Source organism: Arvicanthis niloticus, chromosome X (assembly GCF_011762505.2).
Source record: "Arvicanthis niloticus isolate mArvNil1 chromosome X, mArvNil1.pat.X, whole genome shotgun sequence".
Taxonomy (NCBI): Eukaryota; Metazoa; Chordata; class Mammalia; order Rodentia; family Muridae; genus Arvicanthis; species Arvicanthis niloticus.
The window spans coordinates 103,508,227-103,535,802 of NC_047679.1; the positions used below are offsets into that span (position 1 = coordinate 103,508,227).

General features: G+C 34.1%; 1 protein-coding gene across 1 annotated transcript in view; it reads right to left on the bottom strand.

Moving 5' to 3' along the window:
- Positions 1-27,576, bottom strand: part of Tenm1 (teneurin transmembrane protein 1) — a 748,830-nt gene that overhangs the window by 229,187 nt on the left and 492,067 nt on the right. The window contains exons 10-14 of the mRNA XM_034485178.2: positions 21,387-21,586; positions 19,955-20,165; positions 16,480-16,581; positions 14,207-14,401; positions 10,734-10,934 (exon numbers count right to left, since the gene is read on the bottom strand). Coding sequence (XP_034341069.1) covers positions 10,734-10,934; positions 14,207-14,401; positions 16,480-16,581; positions 19,955-20,165; positions 21,387-21,586 — 909 coding nt within the window. The remainder of the gene's footprint in view (positions 1-10,733; positions 10,935-14,206; positions 14,402-16,479; positions 16,582-19,954; positions 20,166-21,386; positions 21,587-27,576) is intronic.

Here is a 27,576-nt window from a genome sequence, read left to right on the forward strand (position 1 = left end):
AAAATAAAAAGTAGGATAAAAAGAAATAAAAATTGTACTGTCTGCGAAGAAAAAGTCCACCAGGAAATTTAATACTGGAGATAAGTCTTGTGCTCTAAAGAATGAGACACTGAAAGAAAGGCCTGGTTTGAAATGAAATAAGGGAATAGTGCCCTCAGGCTGAGACTCCACCCAGATAATTCTACAACATGCAAAAAGAAATATCCTAAAAGAATGTTCAAAATCCTTAGACATCAGGGAAATGCAAATAAAAAGAACCTGAGATTCCACCTTACACCAATCCGAATGGCTAAAATCAAAACCCTGAGGATAGCAGATGCTGGTGAGGATGTAGAGAAAGAGAAATATTCCTCCATTGTTGGTGGGATTGTAAATTGGTACAAGTACTCTGGAAACCAATCTGGAGGTTTCTCAGAAAATTGAAAATAGATTTACCTGAAGATCCAGCTATACAAAGCTTGGGCATATACACAAAAGATGCCCCACCACACCACAGGGTATATACCCAAAGGATATTTCAGCCTACTACTGAGACACTTGCTCAATCATGTTCATTGCTGCTCTATTCATGTTAGCCAGAAATTGTTTGAACTGTTTGGAAGTTGTGGCCTTGTTGGAGATGGTGTGTCACTGGGGGATAAACTTTGTGGTTTCAAAAGCCCATATCATTTCTTGTTAGCTCTTCCTTCCTTGTGGTTGTTGTTTAAACATGTAAAATATCAACTATGTATCATCTATCTATATGTAACACCTATTCACAAATATATAAATAAAATCTTCCAGTTCTAATTTTGTTATTTGTATGTATAGGTACTTTCAAACCCTCTTGTCATTTTCTCCAATGAGTCAGAAGAATATGCACTTAAATCAGATCTCTGGAACCATCCTATAGATATTTGATGTAATCAAAGTATAGTCTGTAATCTTCACTTGAATAACATGAATGTGGTCATATGATGGGGTGAAGAAGAAAATGGTCCCATAAATGTAGGATGCTTTAGTTATAGGAATGCTTAGTGGGTATACATAGTATACTGGTTAGTTTTTGTCAACTTGACTCAAGCTAAAGTCATACAAAAAAGAAGAAATGTGAATTGAAAAAATATTCATCACAATGGCTTATAGGCCAGCCTATGGGGACATTTTCTTAATTATTGATTGGTATAAGAGGGATCGGATAACTGTGAATGGTGCCATTCCTGGGTAGGTAGTCCTGGGTTGTACAAAAATGTAAGCTGAGCGAGTCATAAAAGCTAGCTAGTAAGCAAAACTCCTCCATAACCTGTGCAATAGATTCCTGCCTTGAGTTCCTGCCCTATCTTTCCTTCATGGTAGAATATGACAGAGAATCATAAGCATTTCTTGTCTAAGTAACTTTGGTGATAGTGTTTATCACATCAATAGAAAGCAAACTAAGATGTCTGGGATACATATTTTCATCTCAAATCAACTGATTTTTGCGTGCAGGATTGAGATAATGTATTCTGCTCTACCTCCAAGTTCACTTGGTTGATTTTGTCCAGTTGAATCCTACTTTCTTCCTGTCTCTCTTAGCTATCTTGTTATCAAACTTTTCTCTCTTCTCTGTCAGAAGACTAGTAGGACTACAGGGTGAACTATGAAGGTGGGTGCCAAGTGACTGCTTTCTTCATAGGATCTTACACACAATAATAGACAAACCTTTGTATATATTCTTCTATGTCTATTTTTATTTCATGTAGTTAAATATGAAACTAAACACATGGCAGATAGTAAATGAGTCCAAAATTCAGAATAATTGAGTAAATGAGAAGAATGCATCCAGCAGTGAAAATCAAGTTATGCTTGTTTGTTCTTGATGTTCCTGTCAGTCTGTCCCAATAAATTCCTTATACTATACTTTAGCTAGATCAGGAAGTGTCCATGCTTGCACTCATGTGTAACTTGATTTCTCTGCTTCACAAATGATATGAGTCCCTGGGTTTCAAAATAAATTTGAAGTTATAATGTCCTAAAATAGTAGACTTATCTCAGATTTACAGAGGCCTCTGGAAATTTGCCTCTCACTTTAAACTTGTCAAATTGTCAAAGTTTCATTGTATTTTTTGCATTGCTGCCTGCTAATGATGGCATAACAGGTGCGCTTTTTTATTGTCTCAGAGCAAAGTGAGAAAATGGTGTGCTTTGAAAATATCAAATATTTAATGTACAGTTAGACATTTATGTAGAAAATTAGGGTGTACTTACAGGACGTTCTATATAAATAAGAAAATTTAAAAATTGAAGAACATATTTGGGTTCAGTTTCTATTTTCACTTGAGTAAAAAAAAAAAAAAGGCTTGGGGTGACAAACCACGTCTGAGTAGGATGTGTTGCTAGGAAATCATTATAATGGTGCGATTTTTTTCCATTTCATATCTACCTCCTAAAGATATTTCTGCATATGCAGTTTCACAAACTTAATTTGGCTTAGGATGCTTTTAAGGATGCTTTTCATTTGCATTTCTAGTGTCACCAAGGAACTTCACTTATTTCAACAATCTATTGTTAAGTTTGGACCTAACTTCAGTTTAATGTAACAGTGTTGCAAGTGCAGGCTTTTAAAAATTCTAAGTAATCATATCAGAATCACCTCCAAGTCTGTCTTTTAGTTTTAGTGAATTTAAAAGCAAATTAAAATAAATTTCAGCATAGGTGTTATACCTTGAGCAACAGATTAAAATAAATAAGCTGGCATGAATTAAACAGAAGCTTTTTTTTTTTTTTTTGCTTTTTTACTGTTAACACACCATGCCCATAATTTCCAGCATCATGCTTCAGTGACTCTTTGCCCTTAACTAAGCTTTTATATCTGTAGAATTAGGATGCGTTAATACTGCTGCTCACTAGTGAAGCTCATTTTTCCTTTTGTGAGACATTATCATCATTCCTAAGAAATCAAGGAGTGTCTACAATTTCAGAAAGAAAAGTATTTGCAACTTTACCTTTCTCTTCTGCTTACTTTACTAATTTCTTTTTTATTGAAGAAACTATATCCTAGTTACCTTATATGTGAATAGATTTTTCTCTTTAGCAACATGATGAATGGTTATAAGTCATCCTCATAAAATGTGCATTACATTTTTAATAAAGCGTCTTTGTCAAATAGTATCTATGACCCCATTGTAGCTATAATATTAGAAGAAAATTGTGTGTATGCATGACTCACTTGAAAAGGTCTAATCAATTCTTAGAAACTGCAGGAAGTGATGTGTTGCATGTCCTAGAGATAGTCAGATGAAATCATTTTATCATTGGCATTTTCAATAAAAGAAGAAACTGACAATGTTTTGAGGCATATGTTGCTTGCATAATCAAGGAAAGTTTCCTTAGCAACAATTATTACATGAATCCCTTATGACTTTCTCTGCTAATTATCTTTTTTATTAGTAGATGCATATCACTATCCATTAGAGAACACTAAAAAACATAGTGAAACATTGCTATAATGAAAATAATATATATGTACATATATACATGTTTCCATGAGTGTGCATTTTCTTCTGCAGATTTAAATGCTTAAAAACATGTTCTATATGTCAACATATGAGTCTGTTCTTATAATGAAAACTATTTTCACTTAATATAATCTCACCCTAAACATTTTGAGAGTTAGAATAGTTAATGGACTATATCCACAAACCATTAGTAATCGATGTCAATAGTCTAATATTCAGGATCAAGAATCATAGACTTCAGTATTAGAAAGGACCTCAAGGGTCTTTTGGCTAATCTACCATTTCACACATGATGCATCTGAGGCACAACTAAATTAAGTGTATTACCATTCTGTGAATATATTCGTACATGCAGACACCTACATCTACAACTACATCAACCCTGCTATCTTTCTAATGGAAATAGGAGCAAATGTCAAAGGATGGCTTAAAAACAAATATTTTCAAAACAAACTCTCCTGACATCTTTACTATCTAATACCCTCTTTGGATGAGACATATGATGATAATCCTTCAAATGTTTCTGATGTATAACAAATAGCATGTTCAGAATCGCCTTAGTCGTTATAACTCTGTACATTTCTAGCTGGTTAATCTACTTCTAAGGCACACCTATTATAAGGGTGATTGTAGCAGAGCAAGGGCAAGAGTTGCCCTCTTCATTTAAATGCTTACTTCTATGAATTGTATTATCTATTATTTGTGAGGAATGACAGAGTGTCTCAGATCAATTTTATTAAGAAAAAAGAGATACAGAACTCTTTATTCTACTTTTATACTCCCCTAAGAGACTGTGTCCAGGAGAAGTCAGATCTTAACAAAGAAATATATAGTAGGCACATTTTACAATGCTGATCTCAGAGGCCAGGGCCAATACCCTTACAACAGGCTAAATGTATTACTGAGATTTTACAGCAAGGAGTTATGTTTTAAGAGAGCACAATTTGACCTGTGATATATCCAAATCTAACCCATGATATAACAAGCTTCTATTACATTCCTCTTGAGGTATTTTAAAGACTAATGAGTTAACCTTTGTGAAGTGTCATGAGACTATCAGGGTAAAGAAGTTTATGTCAAGTATCAATTTAAGGCTGCAAACAATACTGTAGGTTGGAAAACAGACTAAAAATAATCAGCAGATGATTTTCTGCAGTCCCCTTGATATCAAAGCAGCATAGTTAACATGCCAACAGCTAAGCAGCTTCATGTACTTGGAGGAGGAAGATGATCAATGGCAAAGAGCATATCCACCTTTGAAATGACACGATCCATTATCAGAATCAGATGCTAAATTGCTTCCTGTACGGAGAACACTCAATTAAGAGTCTGCATAGTGAGATCATCTCCATGGTTAAATATGCTCTTTGGGAACAACCTTTATAGAGCTAAAAAATCACAGAAGGACTATTCTTACCATGACACTGGAGATTTGGAAAGCATTTCCTTTCCCTATTTTTCAATTTGGGAGGTTTATTAGGGAGCCTTTTGCCTGAGAGGCTATTGGATTTAGGATCATATTTATTCACCTTTGTGCTTGTGTGAATAAGAAATTTTTCTAGTGAGGTGTGGTTATTGGGCCTGAACTGAATGAATGTGACTTTGATGCAAGTTTTCTGGACAAAAATATTCCATTCACACACTTGGTGTTTATTGTTTTCATCTGTTTTTCAATAAGAGAATTTATTCATGTGAGCATGCTTTGTCTAACTCAGTAGGAGCATGGTGGTATAAAGCTGAAAATAAAAACACAATATTAGCACATCAACAGTTCTGATTTCTACACATAGGTTTGCAACTCACCAGGATTCTAACCTTGGGTCAGTTACTTAATGTTGGTGTTTCCTCATGCTGAAAAAAGTATTCCCATGTATTTTCTATTATTTATCATCTGTCTCACAATTCCTGATGGCAGTGCAGGAATCTTTATTACCTTGATGACATATCCCAAGACCATAGCAAACGACAAAGAATAGGTAGTTAATAAAAATTCTTTGATAGGTGCAAACTAATCTCACTGAGTACTTCTGCCATTTATGCAGCATGTTAATAATATTCAAATCACTATTAATAAAATCTCAGTCTTCATTTAGACCCATGTAGTTTTAAAGTCCTATTACTTTTGAGTCAGGGTCTCACAAAATTGTACTAGCTGGTTTGGATCTACACTACCCAGTCCAGACTTCTCTTGGCTTTATGCCAAACCTTTATAATCTCAGAAGGTTATAGCATGGGGCACCCCAGGTGGTTACCAAGTCCTACTTCATAACTTGTATCACAAATGTCTACTGTATTTCATATGTCTTTAGATTTCTTCATCACATGTATATAATTTTAAATTAGTTTTTCAAATGTTTTCCACAAAGATCTTTTTAAAATGCAGATGTGGTCACAATACTACCTTCCTTAAATACCTTTGTAATGGTTAATCTTTGTCATCAACTAGCTTGGATTTAGATTTACCAGGGAAACACCTCTGGCTATGTCTACAATGGTGTTTCTAGAGAAAGATTAAGCTGAACATGGAAGACTAACTCTGAATGTGCAGGATGGCGCCATGTTAGTACTGGCTGGGATCCTAAAGTAAATAATAATAAAAAGGAGGTGACCTGAATTTCAGCATTCCTGCCACTCTTGCCCTCTGACTTGTCTCATATTTCTGCTGCCAAGACTTCTCTATAATGATGGACTGCAATCTCAAAAAGTCAGCCATCTTTCCTTAAGTCCCCTTTGTCACAGGCCTTTTCTCTCATGTAATTTTCTTCCTAGCCTATAAGACTGGTACATGGCACTGCATATGAGGAAATGCAGGTATACTAGTTAGGATAAAAATTGTGTCCCCATAGTTTGGGCGTATGAACACTGGTCCACAGTAGATGGCTGTTTGGGGGAAGTTTTGGAGTTATATATTGGCTGAGGGCAGCATGTCACTGGAAGCAGGTTTTGAGAGTAAAATCTTGCCTACTTCCTTCTAGTTTGCACTCTCTGCCTTCTGCTGTGATTCAAGATTTAAGGTCCTAGCATCACACTCCTGCTGGCACAATACAGCACGTTGTGTACCTTTACTATCATCCAAACTCTTTATTCTCTTGAAACCATAAGACAAAATAAACTGCCCTTTCTTAAATTGCCTCATGGTGTTTATCACAGTAACAGAAAAGTAGCTAATACAGCAGGTAACACTGGAAAGAGAAACTGTATATTTCTCATTTGAAATAGAAACATTTGAATTCATGCTACTGATAAGTGATACATTAAGAGGAACTTTATCTAATTTTAAGCCACCAAGAATGTGTATGGGATATTTGAGATCTGAGGGAGCAAAGATTTGATACAGAATCACTCTTTATTCTCAATACATGTAAGCTGGTTGTATATAAACAAACAAGTGCTTTTGGTCCTTGTTGAATTCTTTGCACTTCTGGGCACTGAATCCAGAGCCTTTGCTACTGAGCCACATCCTCAGTTCTAGGAGTCAAATGTTCACTTGACTTTAAGGACCCTAATATGGTAAAGACATAGGGATGTTCCATGCAGTTCTTACTTGATCACCATTTTCTATATTCTTTCTAGGCAATCTTGTACTCCCTTTGGTCTGCTGAAAAATGCACAGAGCATTCACCACAAGTTTAGGATGTATTTATATTCATTTTATTTTTATTGTTTAACAGTTTTGCATATATATGTATATATATACATATATACATAGTCAATTTTAAAACCTATTACCATTTCTAATCAGCTTCCTTCTTTTTCTAGAACATTTCTTTTCAACAAATGCAGATCATTCTTTCACATGAAAGTATACTTTTACTCAGTTTAATTAGTTTCTTGCCCAGTTGTGGGTTGGAGAGTTATTTGCTTGAGTAAGAACATTTTATCAGTGGCTATACCACTGTTGAAAATGACTATCCCAATAATACATGGATCCCCCCATCCATATTGAATGTTGACAGAGCTGTATAACAGAATTGAATCTGTTATAATTCCATCCTTGAATCTCAAACCCTTGCTTGGCATGTCTACTTATGCCTTATGCAAACATCTCCAGCATGTACACACAATTAAGCACTACCTCTGGTCCTTCTACATGAAATCTGCATTTCTGCCCATGTGCTCTCCCCCTCCCCCATCAGTTGGTGGTATTTCTTCCTTTTACACACTGACCTGAACTGGTTAGACCAGGCTTCTGTCTCTCTCAAGTCTCCACACTCAACTGCCACTTGCTTCCTTCCCTGTGCCATCATTTATGAATTAATATTTTCAGTCTTTGTCAGAGTGGTAAATTTTAAATTGTAGTTACTTTCAAATTACTCAGTGCACTCCTATTGCATTATGAGGAAATGCAAATTCTTGAGCATGGTGTGTCAATAAAAGTCTTTATGTTCTGATCTTGCATTGGGTGACAGTTTTACCTCCTTTAGCACTCCTGGGCTACAACTAAGCCAATGACTTTTAATCACCCAGATGTGTCATCTAGATTTGTGTCTTTCTTTTAAATCCTGCTCCTTCTGCCTGGTTTTTCCTTTTTTGTCCATCCAATGTTTATTCTTCACCATCTTTTTTTTTTTTTTTTTTTTTTTTTTAGCAAAAATTCAAGTATGAGGCTTTCCTCAATGTCTTCTCTCATGTCAGAGAAATAACATAGCTTTCTTTCATACTCTGTGCCTCATGGCCCTGTACATGGTCCCATAATAACACTTTTTTGTATATAATAAAGTAGGTAAATGACTTTTAGATGGATGTTATTAAATGCATGGCATAGGCAAGGTCAAAATTCTGGCTCAACATGGGTGTTCTGGCTGGTTTTGTGTGTTAACTTGACAGGAGCTGGAGTTATCACAGAGAAAGAAGTCTCCCTTGAGGAAATGTCTCCAAGATATCCAGCTATAAGGCATTTCCTCAATTAGTGATCAAGGGTGGGAGGGCCCATTGTGGGTGGTGCCATCCCTGGCTAGTAGTCTTGGGTTCTATAAGAAAGCAAACTGAGCAAGCCAAAAGAAACAAGCCAGTAAGTAACATCCCTCCATGGCCTCTGCATCAGCTCCTGCTTCCTGATACGCTTGAGTTCCAGTCCTGACTTCCTTTGGTGATGAACAGCAATGTGGAAGTGTAAGCTGAATAAACCCTTTCCTCCTCAACTTGCTTCTTGGTCATTTTTTTTTTTTGTGCAGGAATACAAACCCTGACTAAGACAACAAGTTATATTGGTGCTTTGGAAAAGTTATAGCCTATCTCTATGCCTCAGTTTCTTCAGCTTTAAAGTATTCATAATAATTGTACTTATAGTGAGTTGACATATGTGCAACACTTAGAATAGGAGACAATAACAAGTCATCATTATGCATTTCAACAATAAGAGTACTGACATCCAATAATACTATAGCTGACATATGAGATTATGAAAGGTTTTCAGTAATATATTGAAAACAAGTTAATAATCAGGCTTGAGTCATATGATGCATAGCCATAGGTCTAGTCACTTGGATTCCGTCATTCTTTTCTAACTTGGTAAATGTGTCTTTTCAACTAGATTATAATATTCACTTCTGCAAAGATTACACATGCTTGAGTACCTCTCTACTACTGGCTCCAAGCATCATGACCATAGATACTAATGTATATAATGTACATCTATAAATGAATGAATTTTAAGTATTACATTTAATGACAATTAAATAATCTTTATAATTTTAATCATTATTGCCCACTTTTAGAGACAGGGTCTCCTGTTAGAGCCAAAGTAGCCTAGATGTCACTGTGTAGTCCATGCTGGCTTGGAAACTAAGATCCACATTTCTCAGACTTCTAAATGCTGATGTTTATAGGAATATATCACCATACATATCTCTCATGTTCTGATGATTCAAAATTCATTCATATTTCCCATATTATTTCAATGTAAGTTATGTATGCTTATAATTTGTGGTTAGGAGTTATGTTACAATTATGTATCTTAACAGAGGGATCCTCCTGTTTTATTAGTGTAGAATCACAGACTTCAGTTCACATGCTGATTCACTGGTAACAAAATCCCACAGTGCACTGAAGTTTTCTGCTTAACATATGTCATTTTACACCCTCCACAAAATTCATAAGCAGAAGCTTCACAAGAATATTCATTGGTTAATTCTATTCATTTAATAAGAATATTTTCTGAAGACACAAAAGTATAAAGAATGACCTATTCTTTTCAATGTTTGCAATTCAAAAGGAAAAAAAAAACAAGCCATGTATACAAATACCTAAATCAAACTGGCTTCTGTGCTCTCTAGCAACACATATGGAATGAATTTCACAGGATTCATAATGTTCCAGTCAGAAAAAGTTTAACAAAATGCCTAAAGTTGTAGTTGGTCTTGGTGGGTATGTTGGACTTTTCTAGGTTGAAAGATAATTAACATTTTTATGATAAACAAAACACATGGAAAAGAGTAGACATAGAATATACTTTGGATAAACAGATCTTATAGATTATGTAATTGGGGAGAGGGATTCACTCATTAAACAGAAGTAGATAGCAGGTAGTTTTAATAGTTTGTGGTGATCCCTTAATAAGGAGCTGATGTGTAGACAGGAGAGAAGTGTGGAAGATGTTAGGTTAAACAATGAGGAAAAAAAACAATGTTTTAGAAATAATAATAATAATTGGAGACAATATGGAAATATATTAAATATGGTAGAATACTGTGGCTGTTATGTTTTTATATGATGAGTTACTCCATGAATACATTGATTGTTCAAGTATTTGAAAGAATCTGCCAAGAATAGACTATAGGAAATTTGAAGAATATTGAAGTAACTACAGTAGAAGAAACAAAGAGAACAAAAGGTAAATCATATATATGTATCACAGAGAAACATATTGCAAAAACTATAAAAGTAAATGGCAGTAAAATACTGACCTAGGAAATACCTGGAAACTTATTGTGATTAATGAAATTATGCACTCCAGATTTGACCATGTAGTACCTTAAGGAAATGATCAGGTAGACTTGAGTGTAAAGGGAGAGAGAGGGAGAGAGAGAGAGAGAGAGAGAGAGAGAGAGAGGAGAGAGAGAGAGGAAGAAGAAGGAGGAGGAGGAGGAGGAGGAGGAAGAAGAAAAAGAAGAAGAAGAAGAAGAAGAAGAAGAAGAAGAAGAAGAAGAAGAAGAAGAAGAAGAAGAAGAAGAGAGAAGAGAGAAGAGAGAAGAGAGAAGAGAGAAGAGAGAAGAGAGAAGAGAGAAGAGAGAGGGAGACAGAGAAAACCCCACCTACCTGTAGAGCAGTCAGATCCTGTCCACTTGGGATCACAGCTGCAAACTCCAGTGTCCAGAAGAAAAGTTCCATGCCCAGAGCACTGCTCTTGACATATAGGAAGTGGAGTTTCACAGTTGACTCCACCCCAGCCAGTAGAACAATGACATTCTCCTTTGACACAGATGCCATGGCTGGAACACATTGGATCTAAGCAGTCCTCTGAATATTCAAAAACAAAACAAAACGGTGGAGGTTGAGAGAGAAGATGTGTGGGATTATGGAACTAAGATACATTGATTTCCTAGTATTGTCTCATTAATGTTGCTTTAATTAGGCAATAAAATGACTCATGTAAACATTGTGTTCAGACCAGAAGATTATTAACACTTAAAAATGTGGTAGGATATAATAAAGGTTGCAACCTAAATTTGGAATAAGAAAATCACACATATGCTGCATGCAATTCTGAACAGTCAGTGATACTCCCCACACAAATGAGTGGGTGGACCTGTGTGGACCCTCAGTAGGAATTTCTCAGCTTCTCAAAAATGTCTGAGAGTTTTTTGATAAGTCATTCTTTACCCTTTCTGAAATTAGAATCAAAGTTTTACTTAATGTATCTAGGAGTTTTTAATTTAGTTTTCAATTGGATAACTTATTTGGTGAGGTGACTGCTGTTGTATGAAGTAAAATAATTTACACAGGTATTACAACCTTATGTTTATTCCTCAGAAGCACCAACAATGCAACATTTTAATTGTATTTCAAACTTTCTTTATGCCTCCTTCTTCTACCAGAATACTGTAACATATGTTTGTCATCTTAGAATAAGCCTATTTCTATTTGTCTCTGATTCTGTGAGTCTAGAAATTTTTGCTTCTTAGAAAATTGTTTTGTGGTTTCCACTGACTGTTCTGTGTGACATGGAAGGTTGACTTCCACATTCTTTTTCTTTCTATACAAATGAGATTATAATACTTTGTCTTAATGTTGGTTATGCTTTGAAGTACATTTGAAGCAATGAAAATACATTGATGCAACCTAAATGAGTTGGCAAGCCTGACTTACTCCTTGGGTGTGACTTGTTTCCACAAAAGGTCTATTATAATTGGTGTTATTGCTATTATACTTAGCCCAAGATCTCAGTGTCATTATAACAATAGTTTAATGACTGAGTTTATCATGAAATAAAATATCCAAATGATTATCTAATTTGATTCATGAATTTTGAGTAAGAGGTAAAGTCCATGATATAGACTATTTTTAGAAGGACACTATTTGGTTCTGCCAATGTACAACAAGAATAATAAAATAATAAACAAGTGCCATTTAGTTAATTTTCTTAAGAGACGTGTTACATTCAATTCATCTAAGTCATCTTTGGTATGTCTAGTTTCCGATCTTTTATAATTGAAAGTTAGAACTTGAAGACCTTGGCCAAAGTTGGGGAGGAAACAACTCCAGGTCTTCCTCTTGTCATTGTTTTGTAAGTCTTACTTAGTACTTGGCTTCTATGTGATTCTTCTCACACCTAGGCTCAACTAAATTCTGTGGTTTAGAATTTCCTGCTAAATTCTAGAAAGCTGTAAAAGTCAGAAATCCTTGTTCAGAGGGTTCCTGTGAAGGCTCTCTCTGCTTTGTAAGCCCCACCCCCATGATGGTGTATGTAATAGCTATGTTTCTTATTCTCCCACTTCAAGCTATCTCTCTTAATATTCTCATAATGCTCTTTTCCACCCAAGGCCCAAGCATGGCTCCCCATGGTTTCCATGGAGATGTTTCCCTAATAAAGCTCATATGAAGGGTAATTATTATCAGTTTCTTTCTTCCTGATCTAGAAATTCTTGTTATAAAGATGCTTACATCATGAAAGTCATACTTAAATTGGAGGAATGAAATCAACTGACTAGAGAAGGCAGGTGTGGAGGAAATGTGGTATTTGTAAGGATATTACTTATTGGGAGCAAACTGTGAAACCATGTGTTCTGTTTAAAAGAATCTTGGCTCTAGCTGATGTAGGCCCAGACATTCTAGCATTCAAGAGAAGTTAGAAGTAGGAATTTTCAATGTGACCCTTCTCTATTTTGAAAAATTGACAGCTTAGTCAGTCAATAAAAACAATGACATCATGTCTGTAAACAAACTGTCCACAGCCTGTTACAGCTTATAAGTTCTTCATATGTGATATAAGAGGTACAAAATTTTTATATTGTATTTGCAAAGCGTATGCCATTAAATATGGTACGCATTCTTCCTTGTTATTTTTTGCTATTTTACATATTTTCTTAGAGATCAAGTAAAAGGCTAATTTATGGTAAATCCCTTTTTCATTTGCTTATGAAATTTACATCAGCAAAGTCTAATGAATTAGGTTACATGATTATCATGGCAAACTGGAGATGTGATAGATATCACTCGATAACTGTGTCTGTGTCTATAGCACATCTGCATTTATACTTACATATAATGATAGTTTGTTTGATCATTATATAAATGTATAAGCATATTTTAAAGATATTATTAGAACTCCAGTACCTATACAGACCCAGTGGAATTCACCGGAAAAAACAGTTTTTACACCCACATTCTACTGCCACTAATAGGAGGTGAAAAGCTAAAATCCTGCTTGCTCATGGAGTGGAATGAGATTAAACCCTTTATAATGCTGTGTAATAGTCTTAATGAGCAATCTTTGAAAAGCAATTACAGTGCATTTTCAGCAGCCCCTTTCCTGAACAATAGTTGTGATGAGACCATCTCCTATGGTAATGGTTTCATATTATTTCTGAAATCAGTCTTATTGGAGGAATGTGGCATGAAAATGGTCTGATTACTAGTAAACTTATTTTCCAATATGTCTGTTTAAATGATAAAACTATAGCCAGTTCAAAAATATTTTTTCTAAAATCTCCTTTGTCGTGAACTTAATACAAAGCCTCTGCTTTGAAACTCATTAGTGGTAGGTCTGATTTTTATTTTTTAGGGAAGGAGGTCAAGTTTCATCATGAGGCATGTAAGAATAAATAAATAATACAAAGCAAAAGTAATAGTGGTAATTACAAATCACTCCCCAGGAAAATATTTGCAAAATGTCTCCAAGTATGTCTATATCATTATTTTTTATTGCATTCTTAAATGTAATGCTTCATTATGCAGCATAAAGAACTCTGTAATAATCAAAACATATGATTAACACCTAAAATAATCAAGCTGAAAAATATCAAGTTATAAAACAGTATTAGAAATTAAAATATATAACTTTTGCATTACTGCTTTTCAGGTGTCATAGAAACAGTGTCATGCAATCCATAAGACTGTCAGAAGAGACACGAGCTTCCCTGACCTCAAACCATTGCTCTTTGTATCAAGGGCATGTTGTACATCCATTGTTTGCAAAGATTGCTTGTTTTTCTACTAATGTTATAGAATAAAAGTATGGAAAATTCAGTGAAAGAAAAGACTGAAGCAATATATTTAAATGGGACTCTTACCTTCCTCACAAATTTCTCCTTTGTATCCTGGAACACAGATGCAAACTCCCATGATGCATGTACCATGGCCAAAGCAGGTTGGGTCAATGCACTGTTCTTCTGGAACATCACACTCAGGCCCTTTCCAGCCATTCCTGCAGACACAGTGGCCTTTTTCATATTCTCCATTTCCTCCACACAGCACAGGGCATGAATCTAAAGGTTGGCAAATAAGTTGTAATGTTTTTATAATCTTTTTGAAAATCTTCAAGAATAACTCTATATTGATTCTAGTATATCATTTCTGGAAAAAGTAATAGTTTTGCCTTATTTTTTATTTGTCTTATTCTTTATTAAATAGGCCTATGATCATGATTACACATACACATACACGTACAAAGTATACATTAAAATCTAATAAATAGGATATTATTCATATAAAAAAGGTTTTGTAAAGGCTATACAAACAGATTTGCAGTGAATATTACCTTCTATAGATTTTTACTAGAACACCTACTCTGTTTTGTATTATGTGTGTTCATTTTAAATCTATGAGGTTTTTGAGGGCGGTACCCACATCTTCTGTTTCATATATATATATATATATATATATATATATATATATATATATACATACACATATATTCTTCATTTCACAAGATCTTCTATGGTACAAGAAACCTTCCAACTGCTTTAAAATTCTCTGCAGAATGGAATTTAATGTAAATGAGCGGAGTAATTTTTTTTCCTAAGAAACAAAAGATTAACCTAACAGACCAGAAACTTTAAGACTACATTGAAAATGAACAGGAAGCATCTGGAAAATCATAACTCAAATTCAAGAGGAAAGCATGGTCCAATTTATCTAAAGCTTTTCAACAATTAATTAAACTATGTGCAAGTGCATAAAACAATAAAGATTACCAAGTTTAACTTTCAAATTTCAATTTCTTACTTTCTAAACTTCATATCCATTTAGTGATTCATCATCATGTCCAGCTTTGATGGTGTAAAAGTAAATTTTATTCACCAGATGTAATTGTCATCTTGGAGGCTGGATAAGCTCACACTTTCTAGTTCTTTCTGAACTCTGGCTGGCTGCTTCAACTCAGCTGTTCTGGCTCAAAACTCCTCTCCAAGCTGATAGATTCAAATTGGCTTCTCACTGAATTGCTGCCTCTGAATTCCTCAAACTGGACTGCACTGACTGCACTGACTATACTGATTGCATGAACTAAACTAAACAGAATGGAATTGTATGAACTCAACTGTACTCCACTGCATTCAACTGAACTGTACCAAAATGCACTGAACTGAACTCAGCTGAACTGCACTCATTGAACTGTCCTCTTTGTCTGACTCACTTTGCCCTGCTCTTAAGTAGCTACTTTTTTCCTGTCCTCATGAAAGTTGGGCATATCCTATCTCTACTTATTGTCAAATCTTTCTCAGATTCATCACTTTGTCTGCTCCTGAATTAGAAGTCACTTTCAAACATGGCTGCTTCCTTCTACAAACTAACTTTATCTTCGTTGTTCGGGATTAAAGGTGTGTACTAAGACCATGTCTATATTCAAGCCAGACAACACAAATCTAGAAAGTCTTTGGATGTGATCCCTTGCCAGAGCAGGCATGTTGCTGGATTAAAATTACTCTACACGATGCTATTTCCAAATTCTAACTTGGCCTTCTTTTAAACTCATACTGCTATGAATTACTTTATACAAAAAATATAAGTAGTATATCGGTAGTTGACTCACATGATATAGGTTCAAATATCAGTTAGCACTTAATATTTTCTTAACCATTCATTTTTGAAGTTCTTTCTTTGCTCACAAAGAATTTAGAATTAGCAGACCTAATTCATAGGAACACTGTAAGAAGGAGGGATTAAAAGAGGCAATAAGATGTGTTTAGAATACAGCTGGCATATGAAGTGCTCAGATTTGTGTAACAATTGTTGGCAAGCACTGCTGGCATTGCTGATATAACTATTGTTTCTATCATCACTATTGCTCATAATGTTGAGTTTTCCAATGACATTTCTCTAGGTTCTCAGCCTGTGGCTCTTGACTCCTTTAGGAATCAAATGACCATTTCACAGGGATGGCCTAAGACCACCAGAAAATACAGATATTTACATCATGATTCACAGAAGTAACAAAATTATACTTATAAAGTAGCAGTGAAATAATTTTATGGTTGGGGTTCACCATAACTTGAGAAACTGTATTAAAGGGTCACAGCATTAGGAAGGTTGAAAACCACTTCTCTAAAACAATCACAATCATTACCTCTAGCACAGTCAGGTCCAAGGAATCCTGGGAAACAATGACAATGTCCAGAGATACACTCTCCATTTCCATTACAATTGGTTGAACAGTCATCCATTATTTCTATTAATAGAAAAGAAGAGAAAAAAATGAACCTATGTCCAGGCAAGAGCCATGTTGTTTAAAAAGTTTCAGAAAGTTCTTGTCTATAATAATCTTGTCTTCTGCTGCCTGCAAAGCTCTTACTACTCAAAATTAGATGGCAAAGACTTCTGCATGATACATATACGGTAGATTATTCAACATGGTTCTCAATTGACTTTTAAAGAGAAGAATAAAACCCAACTTGTCTCTAAAGTGGATAAAGGGTCCACATAAATTGTATTCTTAAGGACATTTGTAATAAAGCTAAAATGGTATGAGAATTATAAGACATTTCTTAAAAGCAAAGCAGATTTTAAAATGTAACCAAGAAGACAAAGATGATATTTATTTTTCATATTTATGTTATAGCAAATAAAGTTTCTTCTCTAGAACATGGACTATTTAATATACTATCTTGACAGGTTAAATATGATAATCAGTAGTTTATTTTCATTAATAAGTGACAATGGAGTGCTTTTAAAGTAAGTGTTCATATTAAATTCACTACCACTAAAAGCATTAGAACCTAAGTATTTTGTAGAGAAATGCCTTCTTGACTGTAAATGTCAGTTCCCTGCCACTGATTTCATTTAAATCTATTCTTACAAAATAGTTTTCACGGGAATGCAGAATGGCTTTGAAGGTACCCATAAAGTTGTACAGAAAATAACTTAGAAAACTTTATATAACTTTTCTGGAAAACAACTGAAGATAACATTAATTTTTATAGTTTATAATTATATTTTAGTATAATAATGATTGAGTATAATAATAATAGGTTTATAAAGGATCAGGTGCTCAATGTGCCACTCTTGGTGTGGTATGTCTCTGCGTGTTTGTTGTATTGTCTCTGTGTGTTTGTTGTATTGTCTCTGTGTGTTTGTTGTATTGTCTCTGTGTGTTTGTTGTATTGGATTTTTGTTTGTTTTTAAGGAAAGAAATTAAGGTTATGTGCATAGTAAAGGGGAGAGAGTCTGAAAGAACTTGGGGGAGGAAAAGAATATGATAAAATTATAGTTAAAATTAAATATTACTTTAAATAGTAAAAATATAAAAAATTCTATACTTATCAATTTTGACCTGAGATTTTCTTTTCATTTCTCTTTTACTCTTTTCTTCCTTTCTTCCTTCTTTCCTCTCCCACTTGCTTGCTTTCTTGCTTGCTTCCTAATTCTGGTCTATTAAAATCATTTCACTAATTTTTTTTCTTTTTAAATTAATAAACCCTCCTTCACTTAGAAGAAAAATATTTCTAAAACAAAATAGAGATTCTAGGAAGTGATTGTGGTATCTTTGCCTGAATAATGAGTAGGTACAATGAAGGTTGAGAAGTGCATATTATAACTGTGGCCCATGGGTTCCTTGTGTGGCACCTGTAACACAGAAGCTTGAACTTCAGTTCTGAATCTCCTGAATCTGTCACTAAGGTATTCTGTGCAGCAATCTATAAGCTTTTTAAGCACCTTAGGTGAATCTGTAAGTACTCCTACATTAAAACATTGAGAACACTTAACTTTAAATAGTTTACTACAGAACTACAGAGCCTGTGACTGATGTGATAGAATTCTTCCCTAGGCAGAATAAAGACAAGAAAAGAAAGTATTACTATGCCCATTTTAGAGAATATTTAAATAATTTGAAAGGAATTCAGATGCTGCATAGATTCTGAACAGCACAATCCTTAGTTTGATTACAAATTATAGAAGAACCCTTTCACTGTCATTAAGACAAGGCATAAATATATATATATATATATATATATATATATATATATATATATATATATATATACCTAATGGGTATTTTAGAGTAAATGACTCATATGCTTTTGGTTATTTGGGGAAATTTACTTGAACTTAAATTTTGTATCTTCTAATTTCTCTAAATTAGAATGCTATATTTTAATACCAATCATATCACAATTGTTTTGAATTTTTCCCTGCAGTGACTTCTAAGGATACACTCTTAGTGACAGAATAATGATATTACTAAAAATGTATAGTTTTTTAAATTTTAATAAGAATGTTATGTACATTGGAGATGTAAGATCAATGAAGTTTGTCTTAGTATAATTTTTTATTACTTTTCTAATTACTTTAAAGAAAAAAATAATGGTCTTATGGCTAGAATACTGTTTTTTACTCTCTCAAGGTCTTCAACATCAAGTAAAAATAGAACATAATTGTTATCAAGAGCAGATGGTCTATTTATTAACAGTCAACACATCTTCCTAAACATATGGCTGAACAGGTTAACTAAAGGATAAAGTAGAGAGTTATATAGAGAACTGACAGCTGTAAAAGATTTTCTCTTCTTTTAAAAGACAAGTATTTTGTGAAAATTCAAACACTACAGGGCTGTGCCTTCAAGTTGTTTATCCCTGAGGACTCTCAAATTGCTAAAGAGCTTAGCTTTATTCACACAAAGGGTCAGGGGAGTCTGTTTACTAAGAAAACATGACAAAAGACTGAGATGTTTCAGACTAAGGAGGGTGATGGTGAATGCTAGGCATTGTATTTAGAAAGAACTCAATTTAAAAAGCCATGGGCACACTGAAAGAGCCATTTGATTATCAGACCTAAAGAAACCCAAGAAGAGGGCATGGGATGACTTAAGTTATTGTCCTCAGTATTTTCTCTAAGTATTCTTAATTTGTATTTTGAAGCCTGAGAGGTTTAAGAATCAATTGTTCTAAAGAATTGTATTGATGCCAGTCTTTCTATTTTAAGAGGTAATTATTTGCTCTTATTTTATAATCAAACCAATTAACAAAGTCTTTATTTCCTATTTCCCATTCTCTCACTGGGGATAGAACCTTAAGAATCATACATGTTAGGTAATTGTTCTGTCATGAGGCTACATTCTCTAATATATTTTATATTTTAAGATAGGTACTCACTGGTTTGCCAAGATTGGCTTTGAATTTCCTTTTAAGCTCATGTTGGCCTTGAACTCACAAACCTACATTTTATGTCACTGTCATTATAGGAGCAAGCTTTTGGGCTCCAGTTAACAAAGTTGCTTTTTCTTATAAGATTTCTCTCTCGAATTGTTCATCTATCTAGCTTCTTAAACAATATTATCCAGGGAATTTTTTGTTGTTGTTGTTAAGAACATATAAAGGGCTTCATGACAAGTGTCTAAGAATATCAGCAAATACTGGAGCGCTTTAAAAAATATTAACCAATGTTTTAACAACAATGAGAACAAAAATAAAATGTTACCTATAGTGACATTTATTGAATAATGACTTTAAGGTAGAAGGAACAGTATGTGAGTAACCAAATACTTTAACCACCAGGGACTTTCTAGAGCTATACTGTGAATTCAAATAACAGCCATGGCAGCTTACCAATTGCTGTAGTTAGCACAAATACTTGCTCCATCTTTTTTCCATCATTGTAAAATGCCAGATACCAAGGTCCTTGGTCCATATACTCTATGAAGCCTGTCTCCTGAAGTGATGTTAAGATCAGATTCCTTGGGGAGTGCTGAGTGTCATCTGAGCTCTTAGAGTCCTGTTTTACCAGTTGTTTGCCGTCCATTAATTTCACAAAATCAAACTGTAAAAAATACAAACACAAATATGAACTTGAACCACTTTGTACTTCTGGATATATAAACATCTTTACTTATCACTGACTTATTCAATATTTATTCCTTTGCTCGGATAGTTGGCAAATGTAAAAGAAAGTTACCAATTCTTAAGTATATTTGAAGTCAAAGGAATTTGTTAGTTTTGAAAATCATTTCACTACACTTACAAATGTGAACTTCTCAGTTTGGGATTGTTCAAAATAAAAATTGTTTAAAAGCAAAATTTCAAGAATTAGAAACATTTTTTAGTATTATATATGAGCTCCTGACATTTTATCAAAGTATCTGTCTAAGAGAAGATACTTGATTGCATATTCAGCTCAGAAATGTGACCTTGTCAACAAATTTAAAAGCTTTTTACAGCTTTAAAAAACAAATAAATGAAAATTACAAATAACAATATTTATCACAACTTATTACCTTTGTGAGTATATTTTTATATATTCAAAGGCTAGCCTCCCCTTCTAATCATTTGGTAAACACACTGTTTTCATGTTCTTATGTTTGGTGACTCACATTTGAATGGCATTTTGACTATCCTTGACTTAGCTAGAAGGTAAAGTTTTGACTCTAGCCATCATTGTTAGGGGAAGGGTGGACTGAGTTTTTAATTCTTTCAAATTACATCTTGATAGAGAAGTGCTACTAACGGATTGATGCAGAAAAAATAAACTTAAGAAAAACACAAGAAATATGGTATCTGTTTAGAAATAGACGATGGAAACTGCAGAAATATTATATATTTGAAATCCTGTGAATGATTGTTTATAAACAATTCATTCTGTTTGTAAGACAAAACCTTCTTTGCCACTACATTCTAGTTGATTTCCATACTGTTACTGGGATAATAGCAAAAGGATATACAAAAGCAGTGTGGAAGGACTCTAGTGCTAAAATGAGAGAGCCGAGAAACTCATCATGATCCCTTTGTAGGAAGCAGAGAACAAGTTTAAAGAATGTTTCCTTAAACTATCTTTTCTGAATGTGTTTTTCTAAATACTATTCTTTATTTCTAGTTGCTGTATTTTCATTAAAGTGTGATTAGTTTAGATATTTTTGTTACAAAGATTTTTTATGCCTTCATTTTAAAATCCTACAGTATTCACAAATCACAACATCTGAAGTGCGAAGTGCTTGATATAGTACCCTCTAAAAGGATTTAAGAAAATACCTATTATATCAAATACCTGAGTGTGTGTAGGTGGAATGTTTCTTCTGCCATAAATTCCCAGCAGAGAGTCCTTGGCTAAAGAAATATTGAATTTCAGATATATAGGATGGTGGATAGTAATCTGGAAACGCCAGAATAAGCCAGGTGGAATGGTCTGCATGACCTGTGCTCCAATGTCAACTTCCCCAGTATCAATTGCTCGTCCTTTCTGGAACACTGTTTTGAAAAAAAAAAGAATATTACATATGATTAATCTTAATTTAAAAAGCAATGCTGTTTCGCTTTTCAAGAACAAATGTATCAAAAAAACTTTCACAGCGTTTTTATCCTCCCTGTATCTTTCAAGGTATTGCTCATATTAAGTATCATCTAAGGGGCTTTTTCTGACCAACCATTATGCCAATTTCTCTCTTAAACTGCTATTGCATTTATTTTGTTTAGCATGATTACTTTGAAGTATTTTTTGAACACTCATTCTCTTGATAGCTACGAGAATTAGAGAGATGAGTAAGATGTATTTGTTGATCTTGGTGAGTTTTGAAAATCACTGAGTAAATTGAACAAATATGAAAGTAACCAAATTGTAAAGGAAAGGAACTGCTATGGATATTCAAAGGAAGAAAAAGTATTTGGTTTATATTTTTAATCCCCCCTCTTATGCTCTTTATTGCCTTTCATTTTCTTATAGTAATTACTACCCAACACATTACATATTTTATGTATGTGTTACATATTGCCTATTTTTCCATGATATAAAGTAAGCATTTTGAGGACAAGGAGTAGAGATGCACTGTTCATTGCTTTATCATCAATATCTAGAAAATGTGTGTGAATGTATGTAAATATTTTACAAACATAAACACACACATGAATGATCAATATATAATTATTTAATAAATGTGTAGATGAATGAGTCATAAAATGGTAATTATGGGGCATGGCATTGAACATGAGACTTAGTAGCAGCTTGCACTAAAACACGGTGCTATAAAATTGTGATCTTAGGGCTGTGGGACAATGAAGAAGAGTTTTAAATAGAGTTGTAAAGAAATAATGATACATTGTTTATATCGTTTGTAGAATCAGTCAAAAGGATTTGATTAGTAAAGTTAACACAGAAGAGTAAGCATATGTGAAAAAACACAAGGAATCACATTAACTATTTATCTGAAGAAAACCTATCATATACATAATTCTTTATATAAATATGCATATATGATTTAAATCAAATATTTCATCTGAGTTAGCAACGCTCTTTACAAGTACCAAAGATGATATAACAGAAAGTACTGCAGAAGAGTGTGTAGAATGATTCTAAGAGGAAGACGGTTAAGGGGTTTTCTGTGAGATTGTGTCTCTTAGTAGTGATAGAGTTTACATCCATAAAGTCTCACCAACATGACTACCTAAACATGAGATGGAAAAGGTTGTCCAACAATAGACATGACAATATAGATGGGAGAAAGCCCATGAAGTCTCAACTCTACACAAAAATCTATAGGTAATTAAGGAATATTGAGAGAGAAATAGTCTTCTCTAGGAAAGAGCACACTAACTGTTTTTCCAATATCAAATGGTCAGCCCTGAAAACATACAAGTGTTTGTGAGCCTACTCACAGAGCATGGTTATCATACCAGGTATTATACCCTTGAAGATAACTAATTCACCCTATTTCACCTGCTACTAACTCCTCAACTAGAGGTGGAGGCTTTTGAGCCTCTTCCTCTCCACACTGGAAAGATTGGGTTGACTTTGTACAGATCTTGTGCAGACAACCACAGCTGCTGTGAGTTCATGAGTACCTAAGTTCTGCATGCCCATACGAATACAGTTTCACCACTGGAATTTGCAAACTCTATTCTTACAATCTTTCTGCACTATCTCCCATAATCTTTCCTGAGCCTTTTAGAAGAGGAATATGATATAGGTGGTATATTCATGGATGAGCATACCATAGGCATTTGTTATTTGAGTTTTGACCAGTTATGAATTTCTGTGTTTACCATTGCCTACCATGCAAAGATGAGTCTCTGATGAAGCCTGAGAGTTCCACTAATCTGTAAGTTTTGGGGTATATATTTAGATGGAATTTTGTGTTACTATGTTCATTTACTAAAATAATACTAGTATGTTCACCAATGTGCCTATGAACTAATCAGCTTTTGCCTATTGATCAGATTTATAGTGCTAGGCATCCTTTTCCTGTTTGGGAGTGGGCCTTAAGTAAAATCAGAAAGTAGTTTGATTACCGCCCCCAATTGAATTCTTGCCACTATTGTTCCCATTGTCATATATTGCTAAGCTGGCCAATATTCTGGCTACAGGTTGACAACTGGGTAAGGCAGATGATTTTTCTCTCCCAGTAGACTGTATAAAATATTTTGGATACATTGGGAACAATGAGGAAATTTCCATCTTATGAACAAAGCTTATGGTGACTTTAGCAATAAGATCATACCATCAAGTTCTGCTGGGTAACATCAAGTGATGGCAATAGCCTGTATTGCTTTGTGGGGTCTCCATATTATCTCTGACCAACAACTGGAAGGGCAATATCTCACTATCTTGTACTGAAACTTTTATTTGGCAACATGCCTCTTTTGAAATGATCATTAATATCTCTGTAGGGCAATTTAACTCTTTCACAAGTATCATTGAAATTTTTAATAGAGGGAAGGGCTCAGAGTATAGTATGAGTTTTGGGTATATTAGATAGACTAATCTTGAGGTAGGATGTAGGATAGAATTAGAAGGAGACACAAAAACATCATAGAAAGTACAGATTCAGGTGAAATGGCACAAATACTTAAATTTAGGTAAAGCACAAATAACTTCTGAAGAAAAGGGACATTTCAGTGCAAAGTAATTTAGTATAGGTGGAAAGTAGGTGGAAGATATGAGAACAGTATAGAAGATTCCAAGGCAGAGCTTGTCAAATTTCAATGTAACTGAGTAGAGGAACCTTTTAATATACAGACATTGAATGTGTATATTTGAAGTGAGACACTTTTACAGGACTCCAAGTGGTGCTTGAATACCTGAGAATTGATGGTGATAGTTGTGAAGGCAAAGGGAACATTAAACTGACACCATGATTGTGAGTTTGAATCATTTAGATTGTACTAATAGCCTAATATATGAAACCCAGAAGTATCTGGTCTGTAAGGGACAGGTGTTTAGTTGGAACAAGTGTACCTTTACTCAATATAAACCTACTATGTCTTTCTATGGAATACTACGTCATGTGGTATTGGGGAGGGAAGGAAAATAAAAGGAAGAAAGGGAGTTGGTTTGCTTCCATTTTAAGCGGAGATTATTTATTCCCCTGGAAGTTTAAATTTGGCCTCAATTCACCCCATCTTTATCTTTTCAGCCATCAACTCTGTCTCCATACCAAACAGTTTAAAAACACACATGGTCCCTGTCCTTTGTGTTCACCTGACATAAAATTAACAGCCCATTAAGAAACACACCTGCAGTGACTTTATTCATAGGCCAATGCCTTGCAGCATTTAACTCCCTAAAATACCTACATTATTGCTTTTTGTGTTAAGGCCAAGAGTAATAACTATTTTAAGAATGTTCACTGTTAACTGTTAATAATAGATTTCAAATGCAATTTTGAACATAATTATGTATTACAGGACACATAATTTTGTGGAATTGACATTTCTAATAAAATACACCCTTTGAGATAATAAATGACCAACAGAGTCTTTTTATTTTTCACTGAAAGTTACTTTTCTTCTATGTAAGAAGAGCAATTTGGTTCCCAAAGGGTGGATTATAAATTTAACTCTTAAAGGTTTAGAACCAATAAATATCTTCAATGAGCAGGAGATTAGTAGACCATATTTATGTAGGCATTTTTGCTCTCAACTTAATATTCAGTTTATCCAACAGCTATGCTCATTAGAAGCTTTTATCACTTCTTAAAATGCACCATTTGGTCATGCAAACAATCTTATAAATATAAAACAATTCAAAATGTTCTAGGGTCAAGCAATACAATTTTGAGGTACCATGAATAGTCTTTCATTAATAAATGCACTCATTTTTAAATCTCTGCACAAACTGGTTGAGAAACATTAACCTTTATGTGGAAACCTTACCTAATATTACAACTTCTCTTTCTGCACCATATAGCATCATGCATTACATAATAATGCCACTTTAATGCTATTTATTAAATCAAAAGAGGGTTATAAAGTTCTACTGTTGGAGTTTCCTGGTTGTTATCATCACTGTACATCTAGAGTACATATACATCAATAATTTATGAAAGTAACTCTACAAGAAGATGGACTCTTCATTTAAGATGTCAAAATTAAAATTAAGTGAGGAGAAATAAATATATATGAACAAACAAGTGGGCCATAATTTAAATAAAAGAAATTAATCTAGCAGTATTAGAGAAGAGAAATTCTCATAATTTACAAATGAGAAAGTTCCCAGCTTCTACCCTCTTAGATGCATCAAAAAGAGAAGTAGCTTCCTGTTGGCATCATACACTGTTAAATAACCTTCATTTTATTATGTCTCAAAATTGGTTATGTATTGCAGTCCAGTGACTATAAGGTCATTTATTCTTTTGATTTTTAATGGTGTAACTGAAAAGAGTAGAAAACTACGGAAAAAAATATGAAAACGACTCAAACTGTGTTTCTTTTTGTTATTGTCTCAAAAATAAAACAAATAGTAATGGGAAAATTGTTATTAATAATAGGAGGTTTTAACCCTTCATTCCAAAGTTTGAAGAAAGAAGTACTTGAATCTGTCTAAACCCTTAGACAGTTGAGAAATAAAAGAGAATACTATATGTTGTAAATAAAATCCCTTTTTCATTATGATGTTGATAATAGACTGCTATGTTTAAAATCCATTAATTAAGTTTGCACTTGACAAATATATCACTATACATACATGTATCAATTATTAGGTCCATAAATGTAAATTCTTTATAACCTATCAGAATAGCTTACATCATAAAGTCTTTCTTTATATTTCTTTATATTTGTATACAGTCTATGATAAAATGACATTGCTAAAACTTTGTCATTTAATTGAAGGACTTAGTTGGAGTGGTAATTTGATTATATATTTGTTTACTAATAATGCATAAAATGAAACATAATTATTTTAAAAGCGATTCCTTATTTTTTTTGTAAATAAATTTTGTGTTGGTTTTATGGTGCTGGAAGGTTCTGTACAAGTTATTGGAGGAGAAAAGTAATAAACAGTCTTATTCAGCTTTGAATCCTGCAGTAATGCTAAAATAATGACTGGCCTGGCCATATAACCTCACTGGTGGAACAGCTGCATGAACATTACTGGAGTAAGCAACTACTTTCTCATTTGATATAAGCCCCCACTACAAAAGATGAAAATCTTGCTTTATCTCCTTAATTAGCTGCCAAACCCACAAGTGGCTAGGTCCTAGGTCCTAGAAGGAGATCCAATTACTACCATTTTGCTAAACTGGTGTAGTAAACCTTGCCATCATGGTTTAGAGATTATTGATGAAGGGGTGGTGGTGGAACTATTTTACCACCAAAGGTAGTAAAAAGTTTCAGCAGGACTGTATTGTCTGGATATGACAGGGTCTTTGCACACATTAAATCACACTGCTGCTGTGACTGTATACACAGGACCAATATACTATCAAGACAGACAAAATCCTAGCATAGATTTGGGAGGGGTTGATCAAGTACCATCCCTTGCTGAGGATCTATTAGAAATATGTGGCTGCGAAGCCAGAAAGATTAAGTTTTCTTCAGGGATGCAGGCCCTGAGAGCATACTTATGCTCCAATACATTGGTCCTATATGCATGTGCATATAAGCAACACTAAGTAGAATTATTGGGCTTAACAAAAGAGAACATGAAATCAGGATGTAAAAGTGGTGGATGGGTTAAGATATTATCGGAGAAGCCGGGTGGTGGTGGCGCACGCCTTTAATCCCAGCACTTGGGAGGCAGAGGCACGCGGATTTCTGAGTTTGAGGCCAGCCTGATCTACAGAGTGAGTTTCAGGACAGCCAGGGCTACACAGAGAAACCCTGTCTCAAAAAAACCAAAAAAAAAAAAAAAAAAAAAAGATATTATCGGAGAAGAAGGAATAGGAAGTGTCTTTGTTCAAGGCATATTTTACTCTTCTGCAAAATACTCAAATGATAAAAATTCTTTAAAACATGTGCATTAATAT